Source organism: Panthera uncia (assembly GCF_023721935.1).
Source record: "Panthera uncia isolate 11264 chromosome D3 unlocalized genomic scaffold, Puncia_PCG_1.0 HiC_scaffold_8, whole genome shotgun sequence".
NCBI classification, from domain to species: Eukaryota; Metazoa; Chordata; class Mammalia; order Carnivora; family Felidae; genus Panthera; species Panthera uncia.
The window spans coordinates 8,927,395-8,944,288 of record NW_026057586.1 but is presented as its reverse complement, the minus strand read 5'-3'; the positions used below and the strand labels follow the sequence as shown (position 1 = coordinate 8,944,288).

General features: G+C 35.8%; 1 protein-coding gene across 1 annotated transcript in view; it reads left to right on the top strand.

Annotated features, from left to right (window-relative positions):
• CCDC102B (coiled-coil domain containing 102B) overlaps positions 1-16,894 on the top strand; it is a 161,497-nt gene that overhangs the window by 77,273 nt on the left and 67,330 nt on the right. The window contains 3 exon segments of the mRNA XM_049619641.1: positions 1,016-1,631; positions 2,169-2,389; positions 13,820-13,928. Coding sequence (XP_049475598.1) covers positions 1,032-1,631; positions 2,169-2,389; positions 13,820-13,928 — 930 coding nt within the window. The 5' untranslated portion in view covers positions 1,016-1,031.

Below are 16,894 nucleotides of genomic sequence, written 5' to 3'. Positions count from 1 at the left end.
GAGGTGTGCATTCTAGATTTCATGGCATAGCTCAGTCACTAAATCAAGCTCTTTTCATCTCTGTTCCTCCGATTTAAATGTTATAAGGTGGCTGTGACACTCGCCTTCTTCCAGAATCATGTCTTTGTATTGGCGGGAAGAAAGCAGAAGAAAAGAGTTTCTCAATCTGATTTTTTCATGTTTTTTAGATGGGAAACTTCCCTGGCCGACTTCCCTTCAAATCTCAGCTAGAAGCAGGTCCTATGCTGTCTTGAGACTAGTGGATGGTCAATGAGATGGTAATGAGACTCTTCCAAATTCCATCATGGAAGAGTTAGACCAATCATGATTTAGCCTCTGGGATTAGAACACACATTAGAATATTTAGCCCCTGGGCTTCTCCTCCCTGAGATCGTAGATTCCACCTTCCACTTAAGCAGGTTGTGGCTAAATTAGCACAGAAAAGAGGATCACTGAGTTGTTAATGGACAATCTGTGTTATAGTAAATATTACCTGTAAAGAAGTGGATTTGTTAAAATGAATTATTCATGTCATATGCTACCCTCAATTGCTCTTTATATTTTTATTTGTGTTCACTTGGCAATATTTCATATGAGCAATTTCTGTTTCTTTCAGGCTAATTATAAATGCATCAGTTCTATATTTTTAGTTATAGTGGAAAGAAAAATCTGCAATATTGAAAGATACATTGTTTTCATCAGCTTTCTTTTTTAATTTTTTATTTTAACATTTATTTATTATTGAGAGACAGAGAGAGACAGACCGTGAATAGGGGACGGGCAGAGAGAGAGGGAGACACAGAATCCAAAGCAGGCTCCAGGCTCTGAGCTGTCAGCACAGAACCCCACGCGGGGCTCGAACTCACGAACCGTGAGATCATGACCTGAGCCGAAGTCGGACGCTCAACTGACTGAGCCACCTAGGCGCCCATCAGCTTTCTTTTTTAAATGTCCATCTTGCTCTTATAATTGCAAGGCAATTCAAATGTTAATTATGTTTTCTGTCTTCTCTTAGACCTGAAGAGATAAATATGAATTTAGATTCCATTCATCGGTTAATTGAGGAAACACACATCTTCCAGATGCGGGAGCCATCAGTTAAACCACCTTGTGACATGTTAGCACCTGCTTCATCCCCCAAGGACACTTGTCCTTCCTGTTTGCCACATCAGGGACTGCAATCACGTGCCGCTCACAACTTCTGCGCTCACTCCTGTAACACCAGTGAGTGGAATATTTGCGAAGAGCTTCGCCTGAGGGAACTTGAAGAAGTCAAGGCCAGAGCTGCCCAGATGGAGAAGACCATGAGGTGGTGGTCAGACTGCACTGCCAATTGGAGAGAAAAATGGAGCAAGGTTCGGGCCGAAAGGAACAGCGCCAGGGAGGAAGGAAGACAGCTCAGAATAAAATTGGAGATGACGATGAAAGAATTGAGTGCACTGAAGAAGAAGCAGAGTTTGCCACATCAAAAGGAGGTATTAGAAACTACCCAAGACCTGAAGCATCCTACTTTCATGGAAGTGCCTTCTGCACAAAGAGACCCATTTCACCTTGGTTCACAAACGTGGGAGTCTATCAGAGAGTGTCCGGTAAAAAGAGAATTTCCTACAAAGGAGAACCCGGATAGTAAGGTAAGAAAAACACCCACAGAGGAACCAGAGATTATGTGCACATTTGAATGCCCTATACAGTAATGGAGAGGAAAAGGAAAATGACACACTCATTGGTTGTGGTTTTCCAGAAACCTGAGTTATTCATTTTATCTCCTTAAATAGCATCAGTTTATATTGTTACCCCTTTCTATTTAATTCCATCTCTAAAAATATAAAACATATCTTGCTCTTCTATAGTTCTATCTAAACTTTTAAGCCTTTCTGCGATATATGGGATTTATGGTAGATGTAACCTAGGTTACATCGTAAATGAACAATTTGCAAAGACTGAAATATATTTTATCAGATGGTAGAACATAGAAGGGAAAAAGAAAGCTTGAGGAATGCTAGTTAAAGTTCAGTCGTATACCTCTTTAGAGACTGATAAAGAAATGAAAAGAGGAATTTGATGCTCAATCATAAGATTTGTTTCCTTCCAAAACTATGTTTTCTTTATGATTTTTCTACACTAGATGTAAAAATTTAACAATAACTGCTTTATTTTTTTTTTTTCAGGAAGAAGGTTTGAATATTGACCAGTTAAAATTAAATGAAGAGATGAAACTCAATCTTAACTGTCCTGATTCATTAAAAAATGTTGTTTCTGAAAACAGTACACTGAAATCTGCATTAAGACCACAAGCAATAAACCTGCCTTTGGAGAATAAAGTGCCTGAAATTTCAGCTTTGCAGGTACATCTGGATGAGTTCCAAAAGGTTTTATGGAAAGAAAGAGAGTAAGTGCTAATCATTGTCCCCCATTAACCAAGTCTGATTTTCAAACTTATTAAAATTAAGCCTACCAAACTGTCCATTTGATAATGTATTTTATGCGAAATTAGTCATTAAGTACTAATATTTAAAATATGAGTTTGATATTTGTATATTTTTTGAACTTTTAAAAATATGAAATAGTTAATATGTAAATATTAAACAACACACTACTGCACAGGCATTGGGCCAAATCGGAAATCAAACAGCAAATCAAAATATACCTCAAAACATGAGAAAAAGAAAATACAATATTCCAGAACCTATGGGTTGCAAAAACAGATGTTAGAATGTAACTTATGCTATAAATGCTTGTATTAAGGAAAAAAGTTCAGGGACACCTGGGTGGCTCAGTAGGTTAAGCACCAAATGCTTGATTTCGTCTCAGGTCATGATCTCATGGTCCGTGAGTTCGCACCCTGCATTGGTCTCTGTGCTGACCGTGTGAAGCCTGCTTGGGATTCTCTCTCTACCTCTCCCTCTCTCTGTACCCTTCCCCCACTCACACTGTGTCTCTCTCCCTCTCTCTCAAAATAAATAAATAAATTAATTTTTTAAAAATTTCAAATAAACAACTTAATATTATACCCCAAGGAACTAGTAAAAGAAGAAACTTAGCTGAAATTTAGTGAAAGAAGGAAATAACAAAGAAAAATCAGAAATAAATAAAACAGAGACCAGAATAAACAACAGAACACCGAAAGTAATGAACAATTTTTCTAAAAAAATAAATGAAATTGGCAATGCTTTAACATCAAGAAAAAAAAGAGAACACTCAAAAACCAAAATGAGAAATGGAAGAGAAAATATCACAACAGATAACCACAGAGATATAGAGTGTGCTAACAGATTACCATAAGCAAAATTAAAAAAAAAAAAAAAAGATAATTCCTAAAAATGCACAAGATTGAATCATGAATCTTGAATCCAAGAAGTAGGAAATCATCTTAGACCAATAACAAGAATGAACGTTGAACTGGGAATCAAAAATCTCCCAGCATAGAAAAGCCCAAGACCACATGGTTTCATTGGTAAATTCTGCCAAACGTTAAATAAATTTAATGACAACCTTTATCAAAATCTTACAAATAATGGAATAGAGGGAATACATTCAAAATCATTCCATGACACTAGGTCAACCCTGACACCAAAGCATAATAAAAACAATACAAGAACAAAAGTCTAGTTTGTCTGATATAAGAATTACTACTGTTTCTTTTGACATTCATTTGCATGATAGATGTTTCTCCCTCCCCTCACTATCAATCTGCAGGTGTCTCTAGGTCAAAAAAAGAGTCTTTTATAGACAGCATATAGATGGATCTTGTGTTTTTATATATTCTGACACCTGTGTTTTTGAATAGAGCATTTAATCTGTTTACATTCAAAGTAATTATTAATAGATAGGTATTAATAGCCGTTTAGACCCTTACAACAGAGAAAAGTGTTACAAGAGAATAGAGATGGAGAGTGAAATAAATGAGATCGGAAACAGGCTTGATGAAATGAACAGCAGGCTGGAAAAAATCAGAGGAACAAAGTAGTCACCTAGAAGACAAAATAGTAGAAAATGATGAAGCTGAAAAAGGAGAGGAAGACAAATTATGCAACATGAGAATAGACTTAGGGAACTCAGTGACTCCATCAAAAGTAATAACATTCATATTATAGGAGACGAGGAAGAAGAGAGAGAAAAGGGAGAAGAAAATTTATTTCAAAAAATAATAGCAGAAAACTTTCCTAATCTGGGTAAGGAAACAGGCATCCAGATCCAGGAGGCACAGAGAACTCCCATCAAAATCAACAAAAGCAGCCCAAAACCAAGACATTCTGTAATTAAGTTTGCAAAATATAGTGATAAGGAGAAAATCTTACAGCAAAACAAAATAAGTCCTTAACTTACAAGGGAAAACCCATAAAGCTGGCTGGAGTTTTCTCAACAAGCTTGGCAGGCCAGAAGAGAGTGGCATGAGATTTTCAAAAGTGCTGAAATGGGAAGAATCTGCAGCCAAGTTCACTCTATCCAGCAAGTCTATCATTCAGAATAGAAGAGATAAAGAGTTTCCCAGACAAAAACTAAAGGATTTTGTGACCACTAACCCAGCCCTGCAAGAAATATTAAAGAGAACTCTTTGAGTGTAGAGGGGAGACCAAATATGACAAAGACAAGAAAGGATCAGAGAAAATTTCCAGAAACAATGACAAAGCAAGTCATTTTTTGGCTTGTTAGGTTTTAGTTTTTATCATTCTCATCATCTTGTTTTCATCATCTCTGGCAGATTCACCTTAATTATGTTTGAGTTATTAATGTACATGGCTAAAACAGCCAGTGTACTTTCTAATTTTTACAGCATTAGTAGACCTCAGCTAGTCAATAAAAATGAAAAATATACTGATATTTATAAGGGACAACTCAAAATTTGAGAGTTACTGATTGCAGAAAAAGGATGCTTTATTCATTGACCATTAGTGGTATAGAGCAAAAAGCACTAGACTTGAAATTAAATGACCTGGTTTTCGCCTTGGATCTGACCTATTCAGCGACATGATACTGGGTTAGCTGAGAGTGTGCTGTTGTCTCCTTTGTAAGTAGATGGATCGTCGTGCTATGTCACAGTTACCTATTGTTTTATAACAAACCTTCCCACAAAATGGTTAGTGTTGAAACAACAATCACCATATATTCTGTTCATGAAGCTAGAGCATGGTTTTGTGTGGCAACTCATCTGTCACTACACGAGGCTGCAGCCGGGATGGTTCAAGGCTGGAGATGACTGAATTGTTGGGGGCCAGAATCATGTGAAGTCTCCTCTCTCACGCTCATATCTGGTGGCTGACTTTGGTTCTCCCCTGGGGTCTTACGTGGAACACCTGCAGGTGCCCTATCCATGTGGCCACTTTGATTCCTCACAGCATACTGGCTTGGTTGAAAGTGGACATTTTAAGAGCACAGAGAGGGGCGCCTGGGTGACTCAGTCGGTTAAGCATCTGACTTCGGCTCAGGTCATGATCTCATGGTCTGTGAGTTCGAGCCCCAGGTCTGGCTCTGTGCTGACTGCTCAGAGCCTGGACCCCGCTTCAGATTCTGTTTCTCCTTCTCTCTCTGCCCCTCCCCCACTTGTGCTCTGTCTCTCAAAAATAAATAAATGTAAAAAAATGTTTTTAAAAAGAGCACAGAAATATATGGCATTTTAATGACCTTGTCCCAAAAGTCACTTAGCATCACTTCACTGATTTCAGTCTTCACTGATTTCTTTTTTTTCCTTTAATTTTTTTATTTATTTTTGAGAGAAAGAGAGACAGAGCATGAGCAGGAGAGGGCAGAGAGAGAGGGAGACAGAATCCGAAGCAGACTCCAGGCTCTGAGCTGGCAGCACGGAGCCCAACACGGGGCTCGAACCCATGAACTGTGAGATCATGACCTGAGCTGACGTCAGATGCTCAACTGACTGAGCCACCCAGGCGCCCCCTGCCTTCACTAATTTCTTGTGAGGATCAAGCACAAATAATGTCTGGGAAAGTGACTATTAGTGCGGGTTACTCGGTATGATGTTTTTGTTGTTGTTATTCCTTCATGATCACCTTAGGCAATTATTAGCATTGTGTGGAATATTTGATACACTTTAAAATGTGGTCCCAAAGTCTGAAAATAAGTATTTTTCCATCTCTTTAGTTATAAGACTCTTAATGGGCAGAAAAAAATGGAAAAAAATAAATATGAATAGAATTCTATACATTATATAATGGTTTCAATTTTCCCAGTTTAAATGGATTGGAATAGTGACTATTCACACACAAATATTTCACAAATACTATAAGCCCTTTATCTGCCATTCTTTTTCTGTCAGCCAGAAGTTTCTCATTAGTCCCTCTGAAATTTATTTCCACCACTAATACCCTTTTCCAGATGCTTTGTCTACAACTTACCATATGAAGAGATTGTTATAAAGAATCATTATACAATCGACTGTAATAATATACCTGAGTATATAATAAAAACTTCTTATTCTACCGTCAAGTATAAATTCCTAACAGACGTAATCAACATTAGTAGAAAGGAGAAAAAACCGAATTAAATTTTAGGCACGGTCCCCTATTGACATTAATTTTATCTGGAGCTAAGTCTCAGTCAAGCTCTAATCTCTGTGTTTTATTTCCTGAAGGATTTAACTTGTTAGTGGTTATAGACTTCTCTCACACCCACTCACAATGTTACTTTACTGACATAATGTAGTACAGACCATACGAAACAGCTGTTTCCTACATGTAAACTCCCTGAGGGGCCGGTTTTAATGATACACACGAGTATTGCTACACCCCGACTCACACACACATACACATACATATATATCTGACTTCCTTGGAATAAGTTAACCACCTCTCTAGTACATAAACTCTTCGGTTCTCCACAACTTGAATATATAAGCCATAGACAGGCCAGAAAATAAGGGGGAAAGGGGACCTCTGATTCTACTTTGTCTCTTTAGTAAACAATCCCATGGGCGTTATGTGTCCATGAATCAACATTAGCATGAAGTCCGCATGAGGCGATCGCAAAGCCTTTTTTCTATCACAAGAGAATGTTTCCCAAGGATATAGTATATACTGTTGCTATAAATCTATCTAACTTTTTAAATTCTGCCTCCTGGAATCTCAGCAAGTGGATGGCTGGCATGGAGAACATGTGAATGTAATTTTGTCTGTGTTCCCAGCTAGTGGGAAAATTCCCCTGACTAGAGCACAGGAATCCGCCAAGAGAACTCAGGGGATCATGTCCACCACTCTCACTATGGAGAACCTCCTTATCAAAAGCAAGAAACTTTCTTCTATTATTTGTACTCTGAGTACCGTTCGCTTTTATGAAAATAATGATCCAGTATCTGGAACCTTCTCGTGTATTGAGAATTTGTACATTTTTTGATCTCTTAAACTCTTCCGAGATAGAAAATTTGAGGTACAGACAGGAACCTAATCCTTTTACCGAGCTAGGTGTACCTAGACCTTTCGGGAGAGGAACTTCGGCAATCTTAAGTAAGGGAGACCATGAGCTCTAAAATAGTTTAATGTTTAGAACCAGTACCCAAATTAAACTGCAGAGGGCACCTGTATCCCTTAGCAAATGCTCTGCGTTATTTAAGCTGAGCTATAATCAATCCTCCTTCTCAATTTTATTTCTTAGTTTATTTTCTATATAAGAAAAGGAGTATGCTTCAATTATTTTGCTTTGCTTCATTAAATTGTGTGGTTTTTTTCTCAATAAAATGAGAATGAAAATCTTAGCGGGATTACATAGATTCCTGAATGAACACAATGAACAAATTGTCATGCAAGTCTGGTTAATGTTATTTAATGTAATGTTGTTAAAGATTAGACAGTCAGGCCTACTTATTTATTTACTATTACTAATGGCATATGCAGTAAACACATTTGCCTTTTTAAAACAGTAATTTGTGGTGTGTATTCCTTTATTTATACATACGTATTTATTTTTCTAGCTGTATTGAAGTATAACTGAGAAACAAAATTTGTGTGTATTTAAGTTGTACAGAGTGATGGGGGTTTTACTGTTTTTTTAAGTTCTTATTTTAATTCTAGTCAGTTACGATAGAGTGTTCTATCAGTGCAGCTATGCAGTATAGTGATTCAGCAATTCTACATGTCACCCTGTGCTCCTCCCAACAAGCACACGTCATGTACTACCATACGCTGTGAAATGATTACCACAATGAAGCTAATTAACACATCCGTCACTTAACACTGTTACTAATTTTTGTGTGTGGTGAGACCTCTTATGAGGTCTTAGCACATTTCACATATGCAATATGATATTGTTAACTACAGTCTTCATGCTGTACATTCGATTCCCAGAACTTGCTCATTCCTTAACTGAAAGTTTGGATTGACATCGCCTAACTCTCCCCACTTCCCAGCTCCCGGCATTCACCATTGCACTCTCTGTTACTATGAGTTCAACTTTTTAAGATTCTGCGTATAAATGAGATGATATAGTATTTGTCTTTCTGTGGTGGCTTATTTCATTTAGCCTAATGTCCTACATACGTACACACACACACACACACGCACGCACACACACACGCACGCACGCACGTCTCGCATGTTCCATGTCCATTTGTAGATGGACAATTGCCTCTATATCTTGCCTTTTGTGAATATTGCTGCAATGAACATGAAGGTACAGATGTCGCTTTGAGATACTTCTTTCCCTTCCTTGAGCTATCTACCTAGAAGTGGGATTGCTAGATTATAATGATAGTTCTATTTTTAATTTGTTGAGGAACTTGCATACCTTTGTCCATAGGGGCTACACCGATTTACACTGCACCCCAACAATATCATTTCAACTACACTCTTACCAATCCTGGTTATCGCTTGTCTTTTTGATAATAGCCATTCTAAAGTGTCGAGGTGTTATCTCACTGACGTTATGGTTTGCTTTTCACTAATGATTACTGATTCAAGCACCTGTACATATGCTTGGCCATTTGTATGTCTTCTTTGGAAAACTGTCTACTCAGGTCCTTTGCCCATTTTTTAATTGTTTGGTTTGCTTTGGTTTGGTTTTTGTTGTTGTTTGGTTGGTTGGTTTTTGCTGTTGAGTTGTTTGAGTTCCTTGTGTATTTTGGATATTAACCCGTTGTCAAATATATGGTTTCCAAATATTTCCTCCATTCCATAGGTTGCCTTTTAATTTTGTTGATTGTTTCTTTTTCTGTGCAGAAGCTTTTTAGCTTGATATACTGCCACTTATTTTTGCTTTTGTTTTATATGCATTTGGTGTCAAATCCAAAAACTTGTTGCCACCCAATACCATTATCCAAGAGTTTTTTCCTTATGCTTTCTTCTAGGAGTTTAACATTTTCAGTCTTATATTTAATCCATTTCAAGTTAATTTTTCTCTACTTTTGCAACTGTTTTTTGTTTGTTTGTTTTTTACTCTATAGTACCTTTTGTGTTTGGGTATTTCCTTGCTGAAGGAAATTGAGTCTACTCTGCAGAGACTGCAACATTGCCAGTAAGTCTCAACTTGAGTCTCCCTTGTCATTAAGGCACAGACACTTGACATAGGAACAGCTTTTCAGATGTAGCCACCTAGACTTTTTAGCAGAAGCTAATGCTCCAAGAAGCAAGTGCCCTGAATCCATCCTGATGAGGGAGGAGGCTGCGGCAGTAACTATGTCTTGATCCCAGAGGCAGCAGTGGTCTCTGCTCTCTGGTGAAACTGTCCCCCATCTGGAGTTGATGGTATTGAGGTCATGCTGGTTGTCTGTGCCTAACTGGTGGCCTCAATGACACGCTGATGGGAAGATTGCTGTGGCTTCATCTTCATCAGACATTTAATGGATGGAGCCACTCAGGTGCCCCTACAGTATTTTTTAAATTCATTTCTTTCCTGAGGCACCTGGGTGGCTCAGTTGGTTGAGTGTCCAACTTCGGCTCAGGTCATGATCTCCCAGTTTGTGGGTTCGAGCCCCGCGTGGGGCTCTGTGCTGACAGCCTGGAGCCTGTTTTGGATTCTGTGTGTGTCTCTCTTGCTGCCCTTCCCCTGTTCGTGCTCTGTCTCTCAAAAATGAATAAACATTAAAATTTTTTTTTTAAATTCATTTCTTTTCTACTTAAATTATATATGGATATTTGCTAAAAGGTGCTAAAAATGCTCCAGGATATAATTATAAACACTTGGGAGTAGAATCACAAAATGGAAAATACGTTGCTGATTAAAAGCATATTTTAAAACATTTTTAAATTATTTATAGTGGATACTAACTCTACATTTTAGATTAATAGAAAAACTGGTTTCTAGATGTTATTACAGGTTAATTATTTTTGCCTGGCCAAAACACTTCACATTAATAGACCTTTAGGAAAATACTTACCACATATTTTACAGTGAAATTTCACACAGTTCAAAAATAATTAATATTTATTCCCAAATATTAATGTTTCAGGAATTTTCATCCTTGAAAAATATTTTGGTTAATCTTGTTTTCTATATATATGTTCAAGTTGTATGCCCAATTATTATGAGATTGTGATAGTTAACAAAATATGAAAATATTGCATAGAAATATCATATCTTTCCATAAAAATCTTGGTTCACACAATATCTTTTAGCTCGGCAACTTTTATATATTTTAGCAGTTAGATTTTTAAAAGTTTATATCATCGTATATAAGATACTACATTTTTGCGGAGCTTTATCTTATTATTTTTAGAAGAATTTGTGCATAAAATATGCAGTATCTTTTAGAGTATATTAGGATTTTTCTTTGCCTTCCTGTAGTTCAAATGGCATGATGATAGTTTAAATTTCAATTATAAATTTAACTGTATAATTAATCAATTTTGAAAATCTCTCTAAAATATAGAATAAATTGATTAGGCCAGAAATTAAGAATTTAAAGGGTGCCCTCTGCTGCATAAATTTAAGTGTACAATGTCCATATGTCCTTCAGCTTTGCTTGCATTGAGTCACAAAATATTTTTTGATGAATGCATATTAAAAATATCCAAGTATCACATTATCATTAAATAAGTTTCTATGAATTGCCAGTCTGCTGCCTTCCCTGACTAAATGGTACCATTTTACATAATAAAAATGCATAATTTTATTTCAGTAAGCCATAAATATAAATTACTGTATTTAAGATGCATACTTAAAGAGATAAATAATACTACATTTTAAATGTTACTAATTTGTCTTAAATAAGGTAATAGGAATCTTCATTTTAATATACTTGGGAAAATTATATTATTTTTATTTCATGAACTGGCTTTGACTACTTGTTATAAGTCTAGATGTAATCTAGATATAATCATATCTTTAGAATGCATCTATGTTTCACTGTAACTAAGATGAAATGTTTAATTAATATGTAGTTTGAAATGCTCTTTTTGAACCTCTTATAAAAACCTTAAAGGAATATTTACCCCAATATTTTTGGTGGCATTTTTGAAGATCGACATTTATTCAGTAGTAGTAATGAATCATTTTTGTGTTAATGTGAGCTTTTTCTGCTCATGTTAGCATTTGATTTATTAAAGTGTAATGTTAAAAACTGACAGTGATCTGAACATGTATGATTTTGAATTCATAAAATTTAAAATGTAGACTTTTCTCCGATTTTCAAGTAAATTTTTATATTATTCTACTGAAAATTTTTGAGAATATAATATTTTGATAAATAACTTGGGTGTCCTTAGCTGGCTGGGTCTGCTTTTCTATCAGGATTTTGGGCTGAGGTTGTTAATCTGGATCTGTAGACATTCATAGGCAGTGTTCATAGGACCTAGACTTTTATATTGAGTCCTTTTGTTGGTTAATTTTATATATTTGCTGTTAATAAGAGATTTAAAATTATAGTCTTATTAACGGTGAGGATGTTTTTGCAACCTGAGTCTTCTGAGGTTAAACTCTAACTAATTCTGAGACGTTCTCTTCAATTCCATGGCTTGGTTCATGCAAATATAGTTATATAACTTTTTAATGAGCTGCTTATCCATTCATTGGATTAATCTATTTATGACCTAATCCTATTTTGAATTATTTTCATAATGTTGCTTCCTGGAAGATTCATATTTCTCATAATTATGTAAATGGCATTCAATTTTGATTCTGGGTGCATCTTTTAGATCTGTGAATATCTTCTAAGATCGTTCTAGTGACATTATCATGGGACTAGACCCGAGTGTGTGCATTGGTTAATTAAAATTACAATAAGGTTGTAACTAACAGCCACAAAATCTCAGTGGTGTACAACATTCAGACTTTATTTAGCTGGAGTCTGTGAGCCAACTAACGGCTGACTGATATTGACTGGACTCTGCAGGGGAGACTGGTTATGATCCATATCTCTCCTACCCCCATTGGGAGCAGTAAGTCTGCATTGGTATGTACTTATTGCTGTAGCCAAAATATAAGAGGGTAAAACCTCTTATTGTATAAATTGTATAAACACGTTTGAAGGCTCGGCCACATGGTGCCCACTAGCATTCCACTGGTGATATCATTCACATTTTCCATTTTCCAAAACACTGCAAGTGATGATTTCATCATGTGTTTTCACTACTAAATAACACATATCACTATTTTTCCAGCTGCTTATGTTTTATCACCATTTTTCCAGCCTCTGCCCACAATCTAGTCCTGAAGTTAAGTCTACATATTTTTCATTTTTGTTACTGTAGCATCTCCCCCCTTAAGTGTCATTTTCTATGCCAGTTATCTTTTGCTGCAGAAAAAACAAACAAAACAAAACAAAACACACACACACACACACACACACACACACACTCTTCAGTGTCGTAAAACAACTATTCTTTTTGCCCATATGGTACAAAAAAGGTGGGGTCAGCTGACCTCCACTTGACCAGCAGGGCTTGGCTCAGTGGTAAGGCTGGGCTCAGATCTGCTTTATGTTTTTATCTGGGGACAGCAATTCCCGAGGGAAAACTCTTTTCACAGTGATGGCTGAAGCATAAGAGAAGAAGCCCAACCACACAAATTCTTTTCAAACATCTGCGTCTGTCATATCTGCTAATATCCCATTGTCAAAGACTAGAAGCAAAGGTTGAGGAAAGCAATTCTGTCCATGGGAGTAGAGAAAAGAGATTGAACATTATTAAGCACTAATCTAATGCACCACACAAATGAGGATTGTCCATCTGCAAAGGTCAATATATGCTAATTACGACCAGTAGTAAACAATTATTTTCAGTGACTCACTCTGACAGACATATGGGCATACAAAAAATCGATAATTGAGATATTAAAGGACCAGATTTCAATTCTAACTGAGTCACTTGTTCTACAAATGGAGAAATTAATGTCAATTATTTTAAATAAAGATCCCAGTGAAATTGCTTCATTAAACAAAATTGCAAATATTTAAAAAGTATTTTTATAGCCCCAGTAAATAATTGATTTCTTAAATTATTATGTAGACTCCTTGTCATTCTCTGTCATATCAAAGGATTCTTCATTCATGTATAGTCACAATATGAAGCTGGATAGAAGCCATGTTAAAATTAGAAATATATATATATATCCTCCTATACAAGGAGAAATAATATGAATGAGATAATGAGACAAATGCATGAATAATATAGGAGAAAGCAGGCAGAAAGTTAAATATTTTGATACAGGCAAAGCCAAATTAAATATGTTTAACCTACTCTAATGCTAACTGACAGAATAAAAAATTAAACCAAGTTTTATTCAATATTTGTAATTGTTAATAAGCTGGAAAAGTTTTCCTGTGATTACAATGGTCGTATACAAATATAAAAATAATGAAAACAGGAAATAAAAACATTGAATGTGTTCCTAAACTTGTTTTTAAATTGTAAGCCTATTTTGCTTTTAATTCTTTATTTAGAAAGCGCTCATCTTTGGAAAAAGAAATAGAACGACTGGAGTCAGCTTTGTCTGTATGGAAATGGAAATATGAAGAACTGAAAGAATCAGAGCCAAAAAATCTGAAAGAGGTATGGAGACGTACAGTGTTGAGAAAGAAAGGAAACTGCCCGTTTTCTCTGTTTAGATGTGTAAGCCAGTGGGCAGAAACCTCCACAAAGAGGAAAGGTTTAAAAATTGAATTTCCTCCATAAGAGGGGTATTTGAACTTACCTGCTCATGTGAACTCGGTCAAACTCAGCCCGTTAGAAATCTTGTTCTAAACAGATGAACATATGGGAAAGAAGATAGAGACAGGGGGAAGCCAAGCATAAGAGAGTCTTAACTGTGGAGGAAACTGAGGGCCGATGGAGGGAGGTGGGTGGGGGATGGGCTAGATGGGGGATGGGCCTGAAGGAGGGCACTGGTGATGAGCATGGGGTAATATGTGTAAGTAATGAATCACTAAATATGAGTCCTGAAACCAAGATTACCCTATATGTTAACTAGCTAGAATGTAAACAAAACTTTGAACAACAAGAAAAAGGAAATCTTGTTCTAAATAACACGTATTTTCAGTGATCAGCCTGACAGCATTAATTATCCATTCCAGGAACTTGTGAGGGGACTCTGCTAAAGAAGCCATTATATCATAGCACTTACAATAAACAAAATTATCTTGTTCTTTTATGAAGCAGTTTGAAGATATCCATTCATCTCAAGTGCATTTAGGTTCTTTTCATATTGACTTTATAGTAATTCAGAATCAGCCTATTTGCCTTTATACTTTGCCTTTGCTTTTTCATCAATAAAATACTGTCATAAACCTTCCCCATTTCAATGATTTATTAATATTTATGGTTTAAACAATATTAATTGTACATCCTCTGTGTACTAAAGCATCGTTCCAGGTAAGTAAGTGGGACAGAATAATGAGCAAAGAAAAGAAAAATACTGACAAAATAATGGCAAGCCAAATTCTTCAAGTGAGTAAACATTTAGTTGTGTGTGTGTGTGTATTTATATGTATATTAATAATATGTATTAAACATCATATATTATGTATACACACACACACACACAAACCATATACATGCTGAAGAGCTGTCTGAAGAAGCTATATAAATCAATTATGTAATTGTGCCTTAATCAAAAGTGCTGTTCTATCAGTTGTTAAAAAAAAAAAAAAAAGTGGTAAGCAGTGTTTCTCTTTGTTTATGAAATCCCACATGAATGTTGCTTCAGATTTTCTTCCGGCAAGTGGTAAAGTTTAGACTCATTGACTTAAGTTTGCTAAAATTGCTTGAGGAGCCTTAGCTGGCCGCATACGCCTGATTTCTGAATCCTACGCGGGCATTCTGACTTCCACGGGGCAGTGTCATCACAAGGTTCAGATATGGTCAGCTCTGTTCACACAGTGGACCACTGAGACTTCAAAGGAGGGAGAGCTTTTCCTCATACTATTAAGCAAATATTTCCTGCTTAGAAACCACTTATTAATGAAAGGTAATTTCAGTGAGAGCCGCAGTGCAGGGTGAGTGAAACAAAGCTAACAAGCTACATAAAGTTTCCCCCTCCTTTGTTGATTCATGTGAGGTGGTCAGAGTGACTTCGTTTCTAGTTCAGACTTTAGGTACATACACAGTGTATGCGTGTGTACACACACATGCCTTTATATATGGATTCATATATTTATATTCACAGGTACCTAACTGAACGTGGTGTCTCTAGGTATGATTCTTGACAGTAATTGAATGTTATGCAGGAAAAATAGTTCACAACGCAATAATCATGTTATGTGTACAGTATACATGTATTTTCCCTTTCTAATAATGGGCTCTAAATTTGATTGAGAAAGCTAATACTGAAGATAGAATTCGTTTTAAATTTAATTTTACGAGGAACATGCATTTACCATCTCTTGCCACTAGTGGACGGTGCAGACTTGATAACGTTAGTTTCCTAATGCTTTTTATTCGAGTAATTTAACATGTCTGTGCAACTGTTTTTGAGAAGAAGTCATGGTTTTCAGTTGGTTTACAAAGTGATATGTATATTTTAAAACGCTTAATGTTTTATCGTCAAAGATGGTATTTTTGACATTAAGCGGGAACATGTCTGCTTTAAATTAGCAAAGCTTTATAAATGAGAAAAAATAAAACCAATGCAGCATGGGTGTAAAATGGCTCTACGTTTTCACACCTATACAGAAAAATATATTAGTCCATATGTGATCCTTTTACTAGATAAAATTATAGGGCTTTTGTAACAGGGGAAACCTCAAGATTGTTGTGAGAAACTTGTTCAACTATTTAAACTTTGAGTGCGTGTTTCGGTTCAATCAACTACAGGTTTGAACACTGAAGGAAAGTAACAATGAATAAAAAAAGAGTTTTACTTTAGATGATGGAGAGCTAATTTAAACGGAAATAAAGAAAAACACATTGTTTGAATTATTTATATGAGATTATTTTTTGAAATGTCTCTTTCCACTCCCTAAAAAGAATTGGTGATATTCTTAAAGGCTTTTTGAAAAGATACGGGATGCACATACGTTTAAATTACTTTAGAGATATTGTGGAATATTTAAAAATGTTTAAAAACTGAATAAATAAAAACACTTTGTCACACGTAATTTTTAGGTATCCTTTTGTTTAGCTGTTTTGTAATAGATTATAACAGGAGAAGAATTTGACCGCACATTTGGAAATGGCCTTGTAGAGTAATTATAAGTGTAAAATATTCAAAGTTTTTATACAGTTGATTGACAATCAGGGATCACGCCATGATGCATCCTTTGGAACCTCATAGGAATTCTCTTTTCTTACTCTACCTCTCAAAAATTATGATAAATGATATTCACTTTCACTGTAGCTCCTCATCTATAGAAAGTTCTGAATACGAGTGTAATTCTGTTTTACATGCCTGAAACTGTTACAAGCAAATACATATGTGGCCAGTAACTGCTTATGGAAAGATTAGCAATTTTTAGAGTCAGAAACAGATGTGCTTAATAGACCAAGGTTCTTAAAAATGTATTTTAAAATCTGGCATCTTT